This window comes from Pongo pygmaeus, chromosome 1 (genome assembly GCF_028885625.2).
Source record: "Pongo pygmaeus isolate AG05252 chromosome 1, NHGRI_mPonPyg2-v2.0_pri, whole genome shotgun sequence".
Classification (NCBI taxonomy): domain Eukaryota; kingdom Metazoa; phylum Chordata; class Mammalia; order Primates; family Hominidae; genus Pongo; species Pongo pygmaeus.
Window position 1 is genome coordinate 80,653,876 of NC_072373.2, and position 21,669 is coordinate 80,675,544.

General features: G+C 38.1%; 1 protein-coding gene across 13 annotated transcripts in view; it reads left to right on the top strand.

Moving 5' to 3' along the window:
• Window positions 1-21,669, top strand: part of CCDC181 (coiled-coil domain containing 181) — a 66,163-nt gene that overhangs the window by 38,032 nt on the left and 6,462 nt on the right. For all 13 annotated transcript variants that reach the window (XM_063648907.1, XM_063648912.1, XM_054495522.2 and 10 more), the window contains 2 exons: window positions 649-1,599; window positions 3,803-3,949. In XM_063648907.1, coding sequence (XP_063504977.1) covers window positions 649-1,599; window positions 3,803-3,949 — 1,098 coding nt within the window. The remainder of the gene's footprint in view (window positions 1-648; window positions 1,600-3,802; window positions 3,950-21,669) is intronic.

Below are 21,669 nucleotides of genomic sequence, written 5' to 3' on the forward strand. Positions count from 1 at the left end.
TGCACTGATACTGGTTTATGGTTCATGTGGAATTAATTTTTTTTAATGTAAGGCCAAGTTATCTGATGGTGATTAGCATGGATTTCTGAAATCTCTGAGTATGGTTGAAGAAGGGAAATCTGATCTAGAGGTAAAAATTGACCTGGAATTTAGATTATAGTGATAATAATAGTCTGAAAAGATTAAAAGAACCTCAAGTGATTAGGACTTGACCAAATAATTCGTCCTTGAAATAGTCTGGGGAGAAAGATGTTTGATTGAGGAATGCAAATATTACAAGGAGGAAACATTTTTGAAAATTGTTTTTCTGAAAATGTAAAGAGAGGAAAATTTTATAGGGGAAGGAATATTAATATTGTTATTTGTAGTTACATTTTGATACATTAGCATAAAAATGTTTAAAAATCAATGTAGCACTTAGCTACATCAAATTCAAATTTAAAGTTGAATTTTTCCTGCATTGCTGTCACATTATTTCCCTTGGATACTCATAAGTATGAATTAGAATGTTATGAGCAAATTATGAGCAATAAACACTTAAATTTTCCCATTCATAAAATAAATTATATGAACAGGAAAAATCCCATTTTGTATGTCTACTTATAAATGAAGAATCTCAATTTTGACTGAAAAATATCTTGTTTTTAGATGGCTTGTGAGAAGGAAGAGAATATTAACCAAGACTTAAAAGAGAATGAGACAGTAATAGAGCACAGCAAACAGCATTCTGATCCTGACAAGTCTTTGCAGGATGAGGTCTCACCAAGAAAAAATGACATCATTTCTGTACCAGGTATTCAACCTTTGGATCCCATATCAGATTCAGATAGTGAAAACTCTTTCCAGGAATCCAGACTAGAAAGCCAGAAAGACTTGGAGGAGGAAGAGGATGAGGAAGTAAGGAGATATATTATGGAGAAAATTGTACAAGCTAACAAGCTTCTACAGAATCAAGAACCGGTGAATGATAAAAGGGAGCGAAAACTTAAGTTCAAGGACAAGTTAGTGGATTTGGAAGTTCCTCCACTAGAAGACACTACTACTTCTAAAAATTATTTTGAAAACGAAAGGAATATGTTTGGGAAACTGTCACAGTTATGTATTTCCAATGATTTTGGACAAGAAAATGTGCTCCTGTCACTTACTAATGTAAGCTGTGAAGAAAACAAGGATAGGACAATACTGGTAGAGAGAGATGGAAAATTTGAACTTCTGAATTTACAAGACATTGCCAGTCAGGGGTTTTTGCCTCCCATTAATAATGCAAATAGTACAGAAAATGACCCTCAGCAGTTGTTACCCAGATCTTCCAACTCCTCTGTCAGTGGCACCAAGAAAGAAGATTCTGCAGCAAAGATTCACGCTGTCACTCACTCATCAACAGGAAAGCCGCTGGCTTATATCCCTCAGCCACCACTCAACCGCAAGACTTGTCCAAGCTCTGCTGTCATCTCAGATCAAAGTAAAGGGAATGGGAACTCTAATCACAGGGCACAGTCTGCACATATCTCACCGGTGACTTCAACATACTGTCTTTCCCCTCGACAGAAAGAACTACAAAAACAACTAGAACAAAAGAGAGAAAAACTGAAAAGAGAGGTGAGAACCTAAGTGGGCATTATATTAAAACTAGAGTATGTTTTACTGTTTTATAAATGCAATGGGAATTAAAACAGTTGTTCAAACCATTGGAGACTTTTTTTGATTGCTTTATTTATCTATTGTTAGATTGATGAAGTGTTAAGAATGTGTATTTATGGAATGAGCACAGTGATTACTTTGGTCCTTGTAAGGATCACAAAGAATAGTAGACTGATCTGTGTTAGCGGAGATCTCAGTGATGACTTCATCTGATCCTTTCATTTTAAAGGTGAGACTCATGAGACGTTAAGTGACTGCTGAAAGTAATCTTGATATGATAGGTAAAAATAAAATGTCAGAGGGAAAAATGAAGGCATAAAGTGTAGAGGTTTAGGAGCAACAGGAAGACTTGGACTATAATTCTTTTATTTGCATGTGTTTCATATTATGTTCTATGCTTACAATTCTTTTATTTCCAGGATTTTAGTTTCAGATTAAGAATATAGCCTAATATTCTTAATGAAATGTCTCCAAAATGCCATATAGAATCCCAAATTAATTTTTTTGTTTTTCATATTTGTTCTTATGTGAAACTCTATGTATCTTATAATTGAAAATTCCAGGACTTAAACTGGTGACTTTTCTCAGAATTACTTATGTCAGTGCTCCAATTCTTTGTTTTACTGGAAACCTAATGGTATTAAGCTGAGCCATACAAAATGTCTAATTCTAAATACAAAGCTCAGCAGATAATACGTGAGAAGTGACCTTACAGATCATTTTGCAGATAAGAAAACCTTAGAAAGTTTAAATAACTTTACCAAGGTATATCTGTACTTGTCAGTAGCAAACTGGAATAAAAATTTCCAGTTCTCTGGCACCCTTGAGAAATGGTGTGTTATCTACTTTATACGGGAAATTATCAGGGAAATATCTGGCATTTAAATCAGGAATTGGCATTAGCAAAAAAAAAAAAAAAGTGAAAAATGACTTCGTAAGAATTATAACCTCTAGCACACTCAGATAAGAACCTAAAAGGGTGCATGCTTATAGAGCTTCGTTCACTTGGTCACTAATACCTCTAATAGTCAAACTAAGTTTACTTGATTCAGGTGTAAAACAACAATTAAAAGTATAGGAATTTGGTGACAATACAAAATAATTTTTTGAGAATGACATCTATATGTTTGCTATACACAAATGTGTAGGTATGTGTGTATATTTTTACAAAAGTTATACAGGTGATTTTATATAGTTGTCACTGCCTTTTTGTTAATGAACTGATGTTAGTCTTTAACTGGTGTGAAGGATGGATAATTCTGTTTTCATTTTGATTCTCTTTTCTGAATGTCACACACTCTTTGTTCTGAAATACACTTTTGTTGTATCCTATAACTAACTTGGCTCAAGGCATGGTCTTCAAGTACTAAGGCTTTTAACATGTTTTAGTTGGTTTCAGGGGAAGGCTTTGCTTTTTTATGCCCATATTTTCTGGGTTGGGCTGCTATACTCTGTCTTTCTAACCTAAGTGCATCATTTCAGTGTTCTCTTTGGCAACTCCATTATAAGTGCTTTTGCTGATAGCTTCTGTGTAACATACCTGAATGTTCCCCTTGGAAAGATAATCATCTTTTGTCATACTGTATTCATGCAGGGCATCCAAAGTCCTTTGTGTGAAATGGAAATGTATAAATAATGTAAAATTTAATTCTTAATAAATTCATTTATATTTCCTATAATATAGGCTACTTTAGGGCTCAGGAAATAGTATATAGATATTCTTAAATATATTTTATGCTGTTTGGTAGAATTTTTCCTTTCCTGCCTCCCTTCTGTTCAATCAAAAGGAATTAGAAAGTCTTGCTATATTGTCAAAATGTAAGGAAAACACTTAGAATTCCATTATTTGAAGAAAAGTTTATTATGAACTTGTTAAATTAGCCCAGCTAATTTTTGTATTTTGGGTAGAGACGGGTTTTCACCATGTTGGCCAGTCTGGTCTCGAACTCCTGACCTCAAGTGATCTGCGTGCCTCGGCCCCCCAAAGTGCTGGGATTACAGGCATGAGCTACCGCGTCTGGCCTAGAAGGACCAATTTTCTGATGGAAAGTTTTAGGATCAGGGAGTCCTAATTTCAGATCTCAAAATATATCTCTTTACTATGATAACTCAAACAATTTTATTAATCTTCCATTAATGTCTTTTCATATTCTTTTACTAGGAAGAGCGACGAAAAATAGAAGAAGAGAAAGAAAAAAAGAGAGAGAATGACATAGTATTTAAAGCATGGTTGCAAAAGAAAAGAGAGCAGGTCTTAGAAATGAGGAGAATTCAGCGAGCAAAGGAAATTGAAGACATGAACAGTAGAGTAAGTAAAACTTCTCTGAAAAATAAGTTCATACAGATATGAAAGCTGAACTTATTTACAGAAGGGAGTCTGGATATCAGACTAACAGCCTATGGAAGAAGTAGAAAAGTTGTTCAAGAACTACCCTTGCAAAAGATGCAACATGCAGATAACTACAATTAAGTTCTAAGAGGTCTTGTGAAAATAAAATGATTCCTATTTTGTTCAGACTTTGATGGAACAGAAAACTGAAAACAATCAATTCATTTTTTCAAGGTGTAACTGTGGTATTCAAACAGGGCAAAGATGCACACACACACACCCACAAAACCCTAGAGACTGGTCTCACTTAAGACCAGACATATAGAAATATTACGTAAATCTTTAGCAAATTAAAGACACCAAATTATTTAATTTAAAAGAATTAAAAAAAACTAAAACAGAAAATCCAAGAGAAAATTTAAAAATCATCCATATCCTTACTAAAAAAGGATATATATGTAAAGCTGAAAGTATAATAATAATAAAATTAAAAAAAAAGAAAAAAAGAAAATTCAACCCTAAGCTCTTCCAGGCTCATCTCTAGTGATGACCACTTTTAACAGCATGGTACAAATCCTTTTATATCTTCTTTATATTTATATATTTATATGTCAAAAGTTTTATTCAGTTTTTTTTTCACTTCATCATGGAACTCTTTCTAGGCCGTTACATTTAAATCTCTCTTTTTCAAATAGCTGCGTGGTATTACAGTGTTAACTTATTAAGCCATTCTTCATTTGTAGATATTTAGGTTGGTTCCAATGTTGCACTAGTTAACAGCGCTGTAGTGAAGAGGTACATTCTATGGGAACATCAGTAATCTATAGGAGAAGTTCTTCAGAGGCGAATTTATAATTTTTGAAGGCTTAGAGTGAAATGTTTGGTTAAAGATACAAAAGTAACCTCCCAAAAGATAATATGAATTTATAGTCCCTCCAACAGTGTGTGAGAGTAAATGCTATACCCGTTCCTCCAACGGTGTGTGAGAGTGAATCACTAACACTGTATGTGGGTTATCATCTTATTTTTCCTTCAAATTAATAATATACATGCTTGTATATGAGCATGTTTGAGAAATAATAAGAGATAGATATAGGTCTCTACCCCTAGTTTTTGGCACACAGCTCCTAAAACCTTTTTAATTTCTTGAGTGATAGGGGTTCTACGTGTATCTCTTGTTCTAATAACTGAGCTTTTATCCTGGCTTCTGACAAAGAGCTGCTAATTCCTTGGAACTTCTTAGGTGATAGGACTCTCTTTGTTCTAATAAGATGACTCTTGGTGGGCTCCTGGATAGGGGCTGGCTTCCAGAAAGACTAAGCCATGATTAGAAGCTCGGAACTTTCAGTTCTAACTCCTTTCTTCTAGGAAGGGGGAAAGGGCTACAGATTGAGTTAATAATCTCAATAACTATGTGATGAAGCCTTTATAAAAATCCCCAAGCTGCAGGGTTCAGAGAGCTTCTAGGGTATGGGAAATGTGCTGGGAGGGTGGCGTGCCCCCAAGACGGCATGGAGGCTTCACACCCCTTCCTGAATACTTTGCCTTGTGTAGCTCTTCATTTGTGTCTTTTATTATATTCTTTATTAATAAACTTGTAAATGTGTTTCCCCGAGTTATGTGTGTTGCTCTAGCAAATTAATCAAACCTGAGGAGAGGGTCATGTTCCCACCACTCCCCACCCTGGCAATATATAGCTGGTCAGACAGAAGCGCTGGTCACAATCTAGGCTTTTGATTGATATCCGAAGTGGAGGCAATCTTGAGGGATTGAGCCCTTAACCCATGGGATCTGATGCTAACTCCAGGGATATATTATCAGAATTGGATTAAATTATAGGATACCCAGCTGGTGTTAAATTTGTCAGTGTGGGAAGTGGCAACCCTCCCCCATTTTGGTAACCAGAGGTGAAGTATTCTGTGTTGAGTGTGAATGAGAAGGAAAAACAATTGGTTTTTCTATTTATATAGCGTGTGTATTCTTCTGTGAATTTCCTGTTCATAATCTTTTTCCTTTTTTAGTTTGGTTTTTATTATCGAAGTGGTATATGAAAGATTTTGATTGTTTGTCTATTATATATGTTATATATTTTCCTAGTCTGACAATATATTTTTTGTTACAGTGTTTATTATGCCATTTGTGGAAGTTTTTAGCTTTTTAAAATCTTGGGATGGGCAGTACTTTCACAGGCAAGGCAGAAAAAACATAAACTAAAAGAGAAAATATGGAGAAATTTGACTGGTACCATATAGTAAAATAATAATATACTGAGTAAGATTTAGGAAGGAAATTATGGATCAGTAATAACAGATCTACTAATATCATTCATCACATCAAGAAGTAGATAAAAGAATATTATCTTGAAAGATATAGCAAAGGTATAATTTCTTTTTAAAAATTCCTAATAAAATGAGGATTATAAACACTATAATGGAGAAATACTCTAGGCATACCTGTTATAATCAGAAACGTGTAAGGTGTTCTATATTAAATAACTGTATTCTGGTGTTTCAATCCAATTCATTAAGAAAAGGAAACGAGGTAAAAATAATAGGAGTGACGGGGCCAAGATGGCTGACTAGAAGCAGTGGGGCTCGGAGGCTCCCATCGGAAAAAAAACGTAATAAACGTGTGAATCCTTCGCTGGCAACCAAGGTATCCAAGTTCTGTCATCAAACTTGACTAGAAGGCTGATGTGACCCATGGACAGAAGGAAGAGCAGTGTAGTGCGTGGCCCACCTGAGAGCTACACGGGAAAGGAGAACCCCCTACCCCCAGCAAAGGGAGGCAGTGAATGAGCACGCTACCCAGAAGGGGAAACTGCTTTTTCCACAGAACTGTGCAACCCATGGATCAGAAGATCCCACTAGAAAATCCAGGCCACTGGGGCTTAGCGTCCCAACCCTAGAACACGATTCTTACAGCTTCTTGGCTGGAATCTAGTTAAGCCTACTGAACTCCTCGTGGGAGGGGTGACCAATTTAAATTGTTGAGTTTCAGGTACGCACAAAATATCCAGGTGAAGATATTGAAGATTAGTTGGAGAAATTTATCCAGTTTTCAGGAGAAAAGTTGGGACTGGGGATAGGAAATTAGCGATTTCAGCTCTGGAGTAGCTTGTGCGATGAGGATATGGCCATAGAAATACGTGGCAAGTGTACTGGAGAAAGACGTAGAAGATGAGAGAATCAAAGGTCTTTGGGGGTGGATGTTCAATGGCTCTTCTATGTAGTTATAAATATACCTTGGGACTGGGATGGAGCGGAATATTGAGTCAGGAGTGAACAGAGGTGATTACATAACTATCTTTGATAGAGCCAAATGATACAAATATCAATGGAAAATGGGTTATTCTCAGGAAAACAGAAATACAATTCAGAAGACATATGGGGGAATGAAGAGAATATTAATTTATTTGTCTGACCACCGAAGTACTTGAAGTATGGCAGAAAATGCAGCCTTTGTTTCAGAGAAGATGTGGCTTAGGGGAGAATCAGAATTTGCATAAGATAGGAAATTTAGGGCCAGATCCCTTTCAGTGACTTGGGAGGATGGATGTTATTTGGGAGTTTTTATATCATTGAATAGGAATTACAGAGAACTAACAAGGGTTATGAAGGACAGGAGGAATTTGGGATTGGGTGAAGAAGCAGCACAGCATATTGCTGTAGTGATTAAAGGTATAGAAGACAAGAGGAGTTTATGTTTTAGTCAGTGACCACGGAAAACACAGCTATGGCCATACTGCTGATAGCTTCTTGGACGATGATGGGCCTTCAGGCTTCATGGCATGCCGAGTTATTATAATTTTTTAAATGGGGTATTTGCAAAAATAAATGTACAGTATGTTCTATCGTGCAATATTTGGACATAATTGTGCTATATTTGTACATAATAAATAGTAATCTTGGATTGTATTCTCAGAAAACATGAGTCATATTGAACATAATTTATTTCAAAAAATTTTATGTAGAAGACATCATGGTTATATATTTCCCTTTGAATATTTATTTTGAATATGTAGTTTTTTTTGCTACATTTCAAGTCTGTCTCAAAAATATATTTTAATGAGAAATAGTATCACAAACTAATAGTATTCTGAAGTATTTTTATGAACTTTGTCTCTACTGAAGCCGAAATGTAGCGCAATTTGGTAGTTGATTAATTTGGCTTATTAATACATTGCTATAATAAGTGCATTATGTTGATTATTTCTGTGGGACATTGTGTATAATGTGAGTCATAGTTTCCAGAAAATATCTTTAGCATTTATAGATTGTGGAATGACCTTTTTTTTTTACATTAGATGAATAAAAGATCTTAGGTGATGTAATTTTTATTGCCATTTTTAGGAAAAATAGCTAAAAATGTCTTTCCATCATTGTTTTGAAATTTGCGTCTCTTGCCCAGTGATATATATGTATACACACACATGAAAATGTATGTATATATATAGTCTATCTATGTTAACCGTCCATGGGTACTTGTATACCTTGTGTATTCTGCATTGGATGTAGTGTTGTATTAATGTCAGTATAGTCTAGTTGGTTGATAGTGTTGTTAAGATCTTCTGCATGCTTATTGTCTTCCCCCATTTTTCCTATGAATTATTGAGAAAATAGTGTTAATAATTTCATCTATCATTGTGCCCTTGCCTATTTCTCGTTTGGTTCTGTTGAGTTTTGCTTCATGTATTTTAAAGTGTTGTGGGTATACATTTAGGACTTTATGTCTTCCTGATAATGACCTTTTCCCATTATGAAATGTCCCTCATATCCTGAAGTCTGTTTTGTCTGAGGTTAGTGTAGCCACATCAGTGTTCTTATGCTTACCATTTGCATGGTATAACTTTTTTCATATTTTACTTTCAGTGTATCTGTGGCTTTATATTTAAAGTGGCTTGTGCAGACGTTATATATTTGAATCTTCCAGTCCAGCAGTCCACTCCTTTTACTTAGTATTCACTTGTATTTAATTATTTTTTTTTAAATTATACTTTAAGTTCTGGGATACGTGTGCAGAAAGTGCAGGTTTGTTACATAGGTAGACATGTGCCATGGTGATTTGCTGTACCCATCAACCCGTCATCTACATTAGGTATTTCTCCTAATGCTATCCCTCCACTAGCCCCCCCAGCCCCCGACAGGCCCCAGTGTGTGATGTTCCCCTCCCTGTGTCCATGTGTTCTCATTGTTCAACTTCCACTTATGAGTGAGAACATGCAGTGTTTGGTTTTCTATTACTGTGTTAGTTTGTTGAGAATGATGGCTTCCAGCTTCATCGATGTGCCTGCAAAGGACATGAACTCATCCTTTTTTATAGCTGCATACTATTCCATGGTATATAACTGCCACATTTTATTTCTCCAGTCTATCATTTATGGGCATTTGGGTTGGTTCCAAGTCTTTGTTATTGTGAATAGTGCCTCAATAAACATACATGTGCATGTGTCTTTATAGTAGAATAATTCATAATCCTTTGGGTGTATACCCAGTAATGGGATTGCTGGGTCAAATGGTATTTCTGGTTCTAGAGCCTTGAGGAATCACCACACTGTCTTCCACAGTGGTTGAACTAATTTACACTCCCACCAACACTGTAAAAGAATTCCTATTTCTCCACATCCTCTCCAGCATCTATTGTTTCCTGACTTTTTAATGATTGCCATTCTAACTGGCGTGAGATGGTATCTCATTGTGGTTTTGATTTGCATTTCTCTAATACCAATGATGTTGAGCTTTCTTTCGTATGTCTATTGGCTGCATAAATGTCTTCTTAGAGAATTGTCTGTTCATATCCTTTGCCCACTTTTTGATGGGGTCGTTTGTTTTTTTCTTGTAAATTTAAGTTCCTCGTAGATTCTGGATATTAGCTCTTTGTCTAGTGGATAGACAGCAAAAATTTTCTCCCATTCTGTAGGTTGCCTGTTCACTCTGATGATAGTTTCTTTTGCTGTGCAGAAGCTCTTTAGTTTAATTAGATCCCATTTGTCAATTTTGCCATTGCTGTTGGTGTTTTAGTCATAAAGTCTTTGCCCATGCCTGTGTCCTGAATGGTATTGCCTAGGTTTTCTTCTAGGGTTTTTATGGTTTTAGGTCTTATGTTTAAGTCTTTAATCCATCTTGAGTTAATTTTTGTATAAGGTGTAAGGAAGGGGTACAGTTTCAGTTTTCTGCATATGGCTAGCCAGTTTTCCCAGCACCATTTATTAAATAGGGAATCCTTTCCCCATTTCTTGTTTTTGTCAGGTTTGTCGAAGATCAGGTGGTTGTAGATGTGTGGCATTATTTCTGAGTGCTCTGTTCTGTTCCACTGGTCTATATATCTGTTTTGGTACCAGTACCATGCTGTTTGGGTTACTGTATCCTTGTAGTATAGTTTGAAGTCAGGTCCATGATGCCTCCAGCTTTGTTCTTTTTGCTTTGGATTATCTTGGCTATGCAGGCTCTTTTTTTGTCCATATGAACTCTAAAGACGTTTTTTTCTAATTCTGTGAAGAACGTCAATGGTAGCTTGATGGGGATAGCATTGAATCAGTAAATTACATTGGGCAGTATGGCCATTTTCCTAATATTGATTCTTCCTGTCCATGAGCATGGAATGTTTTTCCGTTTGTTTGTGTCATCTCTTATTTCCTTGAGCGGTGGTTTGTAATTCTCCTTGAAGAGGTCCTTCACATCCCTTGTAAATTGTATTGCTAGGTATTTTATTCTCTTTGTAGCAATGTGAATGGGAATTCACTCATGATTTGGCTCTCTGTTTGTACTACTGCTGTATAGTAATGCTTGTTATTTTTGCACATTGATTTTGTATCCTGAGACTTTGCTGAAGTTGCTTATCAGCTTAAGGAGATTTTGGGCTAAGATGATGGGGTTTTCTAAACATACAGTAATATCATCTGCAAACAATCAATTTGACTTCCTCTCTTCCTATTTGAATACCCTGTATTTCTTTCTCTTGCCTGATTGCCCTGGCCAGAACTTCCAATACTATGTTGAATAGGAGTGGTGAGAGGAGGGCATCCTTGTCTTGTGCCAGTTATCAAAGGGAATGCTTCCAGCTTTTGCCCATTCAGTATGATATTGGCTATGGATTTGTCATAAATAGCTCTTATTATTTTGAGATACGTGCCATCAATACCTAGTTTATTTAGAGTTGTTAGCATGAAGTGCTGTTGAATTTTATCGAAGGCCTTTTCTGCAACTATTGAGATAATCGTGTGGTTTTTGTCATTGTTTCTGTTTATATGATGGATTATGTTTATCGATTTGCATATGTTGAACCAGCCTTGCATCCCAGGGATGAAGCTGACTTGATGTTGAACTTTTTCATGTGCTGCTGGATTCAGTTTGCTGGTATTTTATTGTGAATTTTCACATCGATGTTCATCAGGGATATTGGCTTGAAATTTTCTTTTCTTGTGTCTCTGCCAGGGTTTGGTATCAGGATGATGCTGGCCTCATAAAATAAGTTAGGTAGGAGTCCCTCTTTTTCTGTTGTTTGGAATAGTTTCAGAAGTAATGATACTGGCTCCTCTTTGTACTGCTGATAGAATTCAGCTGTGAATCTGTCTGGTCCTCGGCTTTTTTTGGATGGTAGGCTATTAATTACTGCCTCAATTTCAGAACTTGTTATTGGTCTATACAGGGATTTGACTTATTTCTGGTTTAGTCTTGGGAGGATGTATGTGTCCAGGAATTTATCCATTTCTTCTAGACTTTCTAGTTTATTTGCATAGAGGTGTTTATAGTATTATATGGTGGTAGTTTGTATTTCTGTGGGATCAGTGGTGATATCCCCTTTATCATTTTTTTATTGTGTCTATTTGATTCTTCTCTCTTTTCTTCTTTATTAGTCTGGATAGCGGTCTATGTATTTTGTTAATCTTTTCAGAAAACCAGCTCCTGGATTAATTGATTTCTTGAAGCAGTTTTCATTTGTCTATCTCCTTCATTTCTGCTCTGATCTTAGTTATTTCTTGCTTTCTGCTAGCTTTTGAATGTGTTTGCTCTAGCTTCTGTAGTTCTTTTAATTGTGATGTTAAAATGTTGATTTTAGATGTTTCCTGCTTTCTCCTGTGGGCATTTAGTGCTATAAATTTCCCTTTAAACACTGCTTTAGCTGTGTCCCATAGATTCTGGTATGTTGTGTCTTTGTTCTCATGGGTTTCAAAGAACTTATTTATTTCTCCCTTAATTTCGTTATTTACCCAGTAGTCATTCAGGAGCAGGTTGTTCAGTTTCCATGTAGTTGTGTGGTTTTGAGTGAGTTTCTTAATCCTGAGTTCTAATTTGATTGCACTGTGGTCTTAGAGACTGTTTGTTATGATTTGCATTCTTTTGCATTTGCTGAGGAGTGTTTTACTTCCAATATATGGTCAATTTTAGAATAAGTGCAATGTGATGCTGAGAAGAACATATATTCTGTTGATTTAAGGTGGAGAGTTCTATGGATGTCTATTAGGTCTGCTTGGTCCAGAGCTGAGTTCAAGTCCTGAATATCCTTGTTAATTTTCTGTCTTGTTGATCTGTCTAATATTGACAGCAGGGTGTTAAAGTCTCCCACTATTATTGTGTGGGAGTCTAAGTCTCTTTGTAGGTCTCTGAGGGCTTGCTTTATGCATCTGGGTGCTCCTGTATTGGGTGCATATATATTTAGGATAGTTAGCTCTTCTTGTTGCATTGATCCCTTTACCATTATGTAATGCCCTTCTTTGTCTGTTTTGATCTTTGTTGGTTTAAAGTCTGTTTTATCAGAGACTAGGATTGCAACCCCTGCTTTTTTTTTTTTTTTTTTTTTTTGCTTTCCATTTGCTTGTTAAATATTCCTGCGTCCCTTTATTTTGAGCCTATGTGTGTCTCTGCACATGAGATGTGTCTCCTGAATACAGCACACCTATGGGTCTTGACTCTATCCGATTTGCCAGTCTGTGTCTCTTAAATGGGGCATTTACCCCATTTACACTAAAGGTCAATATTGTTATGTGTGAATTTCATCCTGTCATTATGACACTAGCTGGTTATTTTGCCTGTTAGTTGATGCAGTTTCTTCATAGTGTCAGTGGTCTTTACAATTGGCATGTTTCTGCAGTGGTTGGTACCTGTTTTTCCTTTACATATTTAGTCCTTCCTTCAGGAGCTCTTGCAGGGCAGGCCTGGTGGTGACAAAATCCCTCAGCATTTGCTTGTCTGTAAAGAATTTTATTTCTCCTTCGCTTATGAAGCTTAGTTTGGCCGGATATGAAATTCTGGGTTGAAAATTCTTTAAGAATGTTGAATATTGGCCCCCCACTCTCTTCTGGCTTGTAGGGTTTCTGTAGAGAGATCTGCTGTTAGTCTGATGAGCTTCCCTTTGTAAGTAACCCGACCTTTCTCTCTGGCTGCCCTTAACATTTTTTTCTTCATTTCAAACTTGGTGAATCTGGTGATTATGTGTCTTGGTGTTGTTCTTCTTGAGGAGTATCTTTGTGGTGTTCTCTGTATTTCCTGAATTTGAATGTTTACCTGTCTTGGTAGGTTGGGGAAGTTCTCCTGGGTAATATCCTGAAGAGTGTTTTCCAACTTGGTTCCATTCTCTCTGTCACTTTCAGGTACACCAATCAAATGTAGGTTTGGTCTTTTCACATAGTTCCATGTTTCTTGGAGGCCAAGTTTGTTCCTTTTCATTCTTTTTTCTCTGATCTTGTCTTCACACTTTATTTCATTATGTTGATCTTCAGTCTCTGATATCATTTCTTCCGCTTCATCGATTTGGCTATTGATAGTTGTGTATGTTTCACGAAGTTCTCGTGCTGTGTTTTTCAGCTCCATCAGGTCATTTATGTTCTTCTCTAAACTGGTTATTCTAGTTAGCAACTCGTCTAACCTTTTTTGAAGGTTCTTAGCTTCCTTGCATTGTGTTAGAACATGCTCCTTTAGCTCAGAGGAGTTTGTTATTACCCACCTTCTGAAGCCTACTTCCGTCAATTCATCAAATTCATTCTCTGTCCATTTTTGTTCCCTTGCTGGTGAGGAGTTGTGATCCTTTGGAGGAGAAGAGGCATTCTGGTTTTTGGAATTTTCAGCCTTTTTGCGCTGGGCTTTCCTCATCTTTATGGATTTATCTACCTTTGGTCTTTGATGTTGGTGACCTTTGGATGGGGTTTTCGTGTGGATATCCTTTTTGTTGATGTTGATGCGATTCCTTTCTGTTTGTTAGTTCTCCTTCTAACAGTCAGGCCCCTCTGCTTCAACTCTGCTGGAGTTTGCTGGAGGTCCACTCCAGACCTTGTTTGCTTGGGTATCACCAGCGGAGGCTGCAGAACAGCAAAGATTGCTTCCTGTTCCTTCCTCTGGAAGCTTTGTCCCAGAGGGGCACCCGCCAGAGCTCTCCTGTGTGAGGTGTCTCTCGACCCCTGCTGGGAGGTGTCTCCCAGTCAGGAGGCACGGGGGTTAGGGACCCACTGGAGGAGGCAGTCTGTCCCTTAGCAGAGCTCAAGCGCTGTGCTGGGAAATCTGCTGCTCTCTTCAGAGCTGGCAGGCAGGGACATTGAAGTCTGCTGAAGCTGCGCCCGCAGCCACCCCTTCCCCCAGGTGCTCTGTCCCAGGGTGATGGGAGTTTTATCTATAAGCCCCTGACTGGGGCTGCTGCCTTTCTTTTAGAGATGCCCTGCCCAGAGAGGAGTAATCTAGAGAGACAGTCTGGCTTTGCCGAGCTGTGGTGGGCTCTGCCCAGTTCCAACTTCTGGCTGTGAGGGGAAAACTGCCTACTCAAGCCTCAATAATGGTGGACACCCCTTCCCACGTGAAGCTTGAGTGTCCCAGGTCAACTTCAGACTGCTGTGCTGGCAGTGAGAATTTCAAGCCAGTGGATCTTAGCTTGCTGGGCTTTGTGGGGGTGAGATCTGCTGAGCTAGATCACTTGGCTCCCTGGCTTTAGCCCCCTTTCCAGGGGAGTGAATGGTTCTCTCTCACTGGCATTCCAGTATGATGAAAAACTCCTGCAGCTAGCTTGGTGTCTTCCCAAACGGCTGCCCAGTTTTGTGCTTGAAACCCAGGGCCCTGGTGATATAGGCATTCAAGGGAATCTCCTGGTCTCCTGGTTGTGAAGACCCTGGGAAAGGTGTGGTATTTGGGCCATAATGTACTGTTCCTCATAGCACAGTCCCTCACAGCTTCCCTTGGCTAGGGGAGGGAGTTCCCTGACCCCTTGAGCTTCCCAGGTGAGGCGATGCTTCACCCTGCCTTGGCTCGCCCTCTGTGGGCTGCACCCACTGTTTAACCAGTCCCAGTGAGATGAGCCGAGTACCTCAGTTAGAAATGCAGAAATCGCCTGCCTTCTGTGTTGGTCTCACTGGGAGCTGCAGATCAGAGCTGTTCCTATTTGGCCATCTTGCCAGCCACCCCTGTATTTAATTATAATTATTGATCTGATAGTTTTTAAATCTGTCATCTTGATATTTGTTATCTATTTGTTCAATTACTCATCCTTTTCTGCCTTATAATTAAGTGTTTAAAAAACAGTCCTTTTTATTTTCTTACATACTTTTTAAGTATGCCTCTGCATGCTTTTTTAAAAGCATTGCTCTGATTATAATATATATATACTGAATGTGTGGAAAATCACCAAAGAATTTTTTTTCCTTTTACTTGGTATAGAATTTGAGGCTGACAGGTATTTTTCCCCTGCAGCATTTTAAAGATGATGTTCAATTGTTTTACAATGTCCATTGTTTCTATTCAGAGGTCGGCTATCATTCTTATCATTGTTCTTGTGTATATAATAAATTTTTTTCCTCTGGCTTCTTTAAAATTTTCCTGGCTTTGGTTTTTAGAAGTGTATTACGTGTGTGATTTTCTTTGAATTTACCTAACTTGGGTTTTGCTGAGCTTCTTGGATCTTTATGTTCATGTTTTGTACCAGATTTGGGAAATTCTCAGCCACTATTTCTTCAAAGGGTTTTTTTTTTTTTTTTTTTTTTTTTTCTGCCTCATCTTTTTTCTCTTCTCCTTCTGGAAATCCAATTTTACATATGTTAGAAGACTTGCTATTATCTCATGTTACTAAACTTCTGTTTACTGAAAATTTTTTTCCTTTGTTCAGTTTACATCATTTCTATTGATCCATCTTGAGGCATCAGTACTTCTGCAATGTTCATTCCATTGTTAAGCCCATTCAGGGAATTTAGGTTGTGTTTGTTGGTTTATTTTTTTTTTATTTTTTTGTGGTTTTTTTTTTTCTTTTTCTTTTTTATTATGCTTTAAGTTCTAGGGTACATGTGCCACAGTGTGCAGGCTTGTTACATATGTATACATGTGCCATGTTGGTGTGCTGTACCTGTAAACTCGTCCTTTACATTAGGTATATCTCCTAATGCTATCTCTCCACCCCACGACAGGCCCTGGTGTGTGATGTTCCCCACCCTGTGTCTAAGTGTTCTCATTGTTCAGTGCCCACCCGTGAGTGAGAATATGCAGTGTTTGGTTTTCTGTCCTTGCGATAGTTTGCTCAGAATGATGGTTTCCAGCTTCGTCCATGTCCCTACAAAGGACGTGAACTCATCCTTTTTTATGGCTGTGGAGTATTCCATGGTGTATATGTGCCACATTTTCTTAATCCAGTCTATCATTGTTGGACATTTGGATTGGTTCCCAGTCTTTGCTATTGTGAATAGTGCTGCAGTAAACATACATGTGCATGTGCCTTTATAGCAGCATGACTTATCCTTTGGGTATATACCCAGTAATGGGATGGCTGGGTCAAATGGTATTTCTAGTTCTAGATCCTTGAGGAATCACCACACTGTCTTCCACAGTGGTTGAACTAGTTTACAGTCCCACCAACAGTGTAAAAGAGTTCCTATTTCTCCACATCCTCTCCAGCAACCTGTTGTTTCCTGACTTTTTAATGATTGCCATTCTAACTGGTGTGAGATGGTATCTTGTTGTGGTTTTGATTTGCATTTCTCTGATGGCCAGTGATGATGAGCATTTTTTCATGTGCCTCTTGACTGCATAAATGTCTTCTTTTGAGAAGTGTCTGTTCATATCCTTCACTCACTTTTTGATGGGGTTGTTTTTTTCTTGTAAATTTGTTTAAGCTCTTTGTAGATTCTGGATATTAGCCCTTTGTCAGATGGGTAGATTGTAAAAATTTTCTCCCATTCTGTAGGTTGCCTGTTCACTCTGATGGTAGTTTATTTTGCTATGCAGAAGCTCTTTAGTTTAATTAGATCCCATTTGTCAATTTTGGCTTTTGTTGCCATTGCTTTTGGTGTTTTAGTCATGAAGTCCTTGCCCATGCCTATGGCCTGAATGGTATTTCCTAGTTTTTCTTCTAGGGTTTTTATGATATTAGGTCTAACATTTAAGTCTTTAATCCATCTTGAATTAATTTTCGTATAAGGTGTAAGGAAGGGATCCAGTTTCAGCTTTCTACATATGGCTAGCCAGTTTTCCCAGCACCATTTATTAAACAGGGAATCCTTCCGTCATTTCTTGTTTTTGTCAGGTTTGTCAAAGATCAGATGGTTGTAGATGTGTGGTATTATATCTGAGGGCTCTGTTCTGTTCTATTGGTCTATATCTCTCTTTTGGTACCAGTACCATGCTGTTTTGGTTGCTGTATCCTTGCAGTATAGTTTGCAGTCAGGTAGCGTGATGCCTCCAGCTTTGTTCTTTTTGCTTAGGATTGTCTTGGCAATGTGGGCTTTTTTTTTTTTGGTTCCATATGAACTTTAAAGTAGTTTTTTCCAGTTCTGTGAAGAAAGTCATTGGTAGCTTGATGGGGATGGCATTGAATCTATAAATTACCTTGGGCAGTATGGCCATTTCACGATATTGATTCTTACTATCCATGAGCATGGAATGTTCTTCCATTTGTTTGTGTCCTCTTTCATTTCGTTGAGCAGTGGTTTGTAGTTCTTGAAGAGGTCCTTCACATCCCTTGTAAGTTGGACTCCTAGGTATTTTATTCTCTTTGAAGCAATAGTGAATGGGAGTTCACTCATGATTTGGCTCTCTGTGTGTTATTGGTGTATAAGAATGCTTGTGATTTTTGCACATTGATTTTGTATCCTGAGATTTTGCTGAAGTTGCTTATCAGCTTAAGGAGATTTTGGGCTGAGACAATGGGCTTTCTAAATATACAATCATGTCATCTGCAAACAGGGACAATTTGACTTCCTCTTTTCCTAATTGAATACACTTTATTTCTTTCTCCTGCCTGATTGCCCTGGCCAGAGCTTCCAACACTATGTTGAATAGGAGTGGTGAGAGAGGTCATTCCTGTCTTGTGCCAGTTTTCAAAGGGAATGCTTCCAGTTTTGCCCATTCACTATGATATTGGCTGTGTATTTGTCATACATAGCTCTCATTATCTTGAGATACGTCCCATCAATACTTAGTTCACTGAGAGTTTTTAGGATGAAGGGCTGTTGAATTTTTTCAAAGGCCTTTTCTGCATCTATTGAGATAATCATGTGGTTTTTGTCTTTGGTTCTGTTTAGATGATGGATTGCATTTATTGATTTGCATATGTTGAACCAGCCTTGCATCCCAGGGATGAAGCCCACTTGATCATGGTGGATAAGCTTTTGGATGTGCTGCTGGATTCAGTTTGCCAGTATTTTATTGAGGATTTTTGCATCGATGTTCATCAGGGATATTGGTCAAAAATTCTCTTTTTTTGTTGTGTCTCTGCCAGGCTTTGGTATCAGGATGATGCTGGCCTCATAAAATGAGTTAGGGAGGATTCCCCCTTTTTCTGATGATTGGAATAGTTTCAGAAGGAATGGTACGTGCTCCTCTTTGTACCTCTGGTAGAATTCAGCTGTGAATCTGTCTGTTCCTGGACTTTTTTTGGTTGGTAGGCTATTAATTATTGCCTCAGTTTCAGAGCCTGTTATTGGTCTATTCAGGGATTCAACTTCTTCCTGCTTTAATCTTGGGAGGGTGTATGTGTCCAGGAATTTATCCATTTCTTCTAGATTTTCTAGTTTATTTGCGTAGAGATGTTTATAGCATTCTCTGATGGTAGTTTGTATTTCTGTGGGATCAGTGGTGATATCCCCTTTATCATTTTTTATTGCGTCTATTTGATTCTTCTCTCTTTTCTTCTTTATTAGTCTTGGTAGCGGTCTATCGATTTTGTTGATCTTTTCAAAAAACCAGCTCGTGGATTCATTGATTTTTTTGAAGAGTTTCTTTTGTCTCTATCTCCTTCAGTTCTGCTCTGATCTTAGTTATTTCTTGCCTTCTGCTAGCTTTTGAATGTGTTTGCTTTTGCTTCTCCAGTTCTTTTAATTCTGATGTTAGGGTGTCAATTTTAGATCTTTCCTTCTTTCTCTTGTGGGCATTTAGTGCTATAAATTTCCGTCTACACACTGCTAAATGTGTCCCAGAGATTCTGGTATGTTGTGTCTTTGTTCTCATTGGTTTCAAAGAACATCTTTATTTCTGCCTTTATTTCGTTATGTACCCAGTAGTCATTCAGGAGCAGGTTGTTCAGTTTCCATGTAGTTGAGCAGTTTTGAGTGAGTTTCTTAAGCCTGAGTTCTAGTTTGATTGCACTGTGGTCTGAGAGACAGTTTGTTATAATTTCTGTGTTTTTACATTTGCTGAGGAGTGCTTTACTTTCACCTATGTGGTCAATTTTGGAATAAGTGCGATGTGGTGCTGAGAAGAATGTATATTCTGTTGATTTGGGGTGGAGAGTTCTGTAGATGTCTATTAGGTCCACTTGGTGCAGAGCTGAGTTCAATTCCTGGATATCCTTGTTAACTTTCTGTCTTGTTGATCTGTCTAATGTTGACAGTGGGGTGTTAAAGTCTCCCATTATTATTGTGTGGGAGTCTGAGTCTCTTTATAGGTCTCTAAGGGCTTGCTTTATGAATCTTGGTGCTCCTGTACTGGGTGCATATATATTTAGGATAGTTCGCTCTTCTTATTGGATTGATCCCTTTACCATTATATAATGGCCTTTTTTGTCTATTTTGATCTTTGTTGGTTTAAAGTCTGTTTTTTCAGAGACTAGGATTGCAATCTCTGCTTTTTTTGTTTTCCATTTGCTTGGTAGATCTTCCTCCATCCCTTTATTTTCAGCCTATGTGTGTCTCTGCACGTGTGATGGGTCTCCTAAATACAGCACACTGATGGGTCTTGATTCTTTATCCGATTTGCCAGTCTGTGTCTTTTAATTGGAGCATTTAGCCCATTTACATTTAAGGTTAATATTGTTATGTGTGAATTTGATCCTGTCATTATGATGTTAGCTGGTTATTTTGCCTGTTAATTGATGCAGTTTCTTCCTAGCATCGATGGTCTTTACAATTTGGCATGTTTTTGCAGTGGCTGATACTGATTGTTCCTTTCCATGTTTAGTGCTTCCTTCAGGATCTCTTGTAAGGCAGGCCTGGTAGTGACAAAATCTCTCAGCATTTGTTTGTTTGTTTGTAAAGGATTTTATTTCTCCTTCACTTATGAAGCTCAGTTTGGCTGGATATGAAATTCTGGGTTGAAAATTCTTTTCTTTAAGAATGTTGAATATTGGCCCCCACTCTCTTCTGGCTTGTAGCATTTCTTCCGAGAGATCTGCTGTTAGTCTGATTGGCTTCCGTGTGTGGGTAACCCGACCCTTCTCTCTGGCTGCCCTTAACATTTTTTCCTTCATTTCAACTTTAGTGAATCTGACAATTATGTGTCTTGGAGTTGCTCTTCTCGAGGAGTATCTTTGTGGCGTTTGCTGTATTTCCTGAATTTGAATGTTGGCCTGCCTTGGTAGCTTGGGGAAGTTCTCCTGGATCATATCCAGAAGAGTGTTTTCTAACTTGGTTCCATTCTCCCCGTCACTTTCAGGTACACCAATCAGACGTAGATTTGGTCTTTTCACATAGTCCCATATTTCTTGGAGGCTTTATTCGTTTCTTTTTACTCTTTTTTCTCTAAACTTCTCTTCTCGCTTCATTTCATTCATTTGATGTTCAATCACAGATACCCTTTCTTCCACTTGATCAAATTGGCTACTGAAGCTTGTGCATGTGTCGCGTAGTTCTTGTGCCATGGTTTTCAGCTCCATCAGGTCATTTAAGGTCTTCTCTACACTATTTATTCTAGTCAGCCATTCATCTAATCTTTTTTTTCAAGGTTTTTAGCTTCTTTGCGATGGGTTTGAACATCCTCCTTTAGCTCGGAGAAGTTTGTTATTACTGATTGTCTGAAGCCTTCTTCTCTCAACTCATCAAAGTCATTCTCCATCCAGCTTTGTTCCATTGCTGGGGAGGAGCTGCGTTCCTTTGCAGGAGAAGAGGCCCTCTGATTTTTAGAATTTTCAGCTTTTCTGCTCTGGTTTCTTCCCATCTTTGTGGTTTTATCTACCTTTGGTCTTTGATGATGGTGATGTATAGATGGGGTTTTGTTGTGGGTGTCCTTTCTGTTTGTTAGTTTTCCTTCTAACAGTTAGGACCCTCACCTGCGGGTCTGCTGGAGTTTGCTGGAGGTCCACTCCAGACCCTGGTTTGCTTGGGTCTCACCAGTGGAGGCTGCAGAACAGCAAATATTGCAGAACAGCAAATGTTGCTGCCTGATCCTTCCTCTGGAAGCTTCGTCTCAGAGGGGCACCCGGCTGTATGAGGTGTCAGTCAGCCCCTACTGGGAGGTATCTCCCAGTTAGCCTACTCAGGCGTCAGGGACCCACTTGAGGAGGCAGTCTGTCCTTTCTCAGAT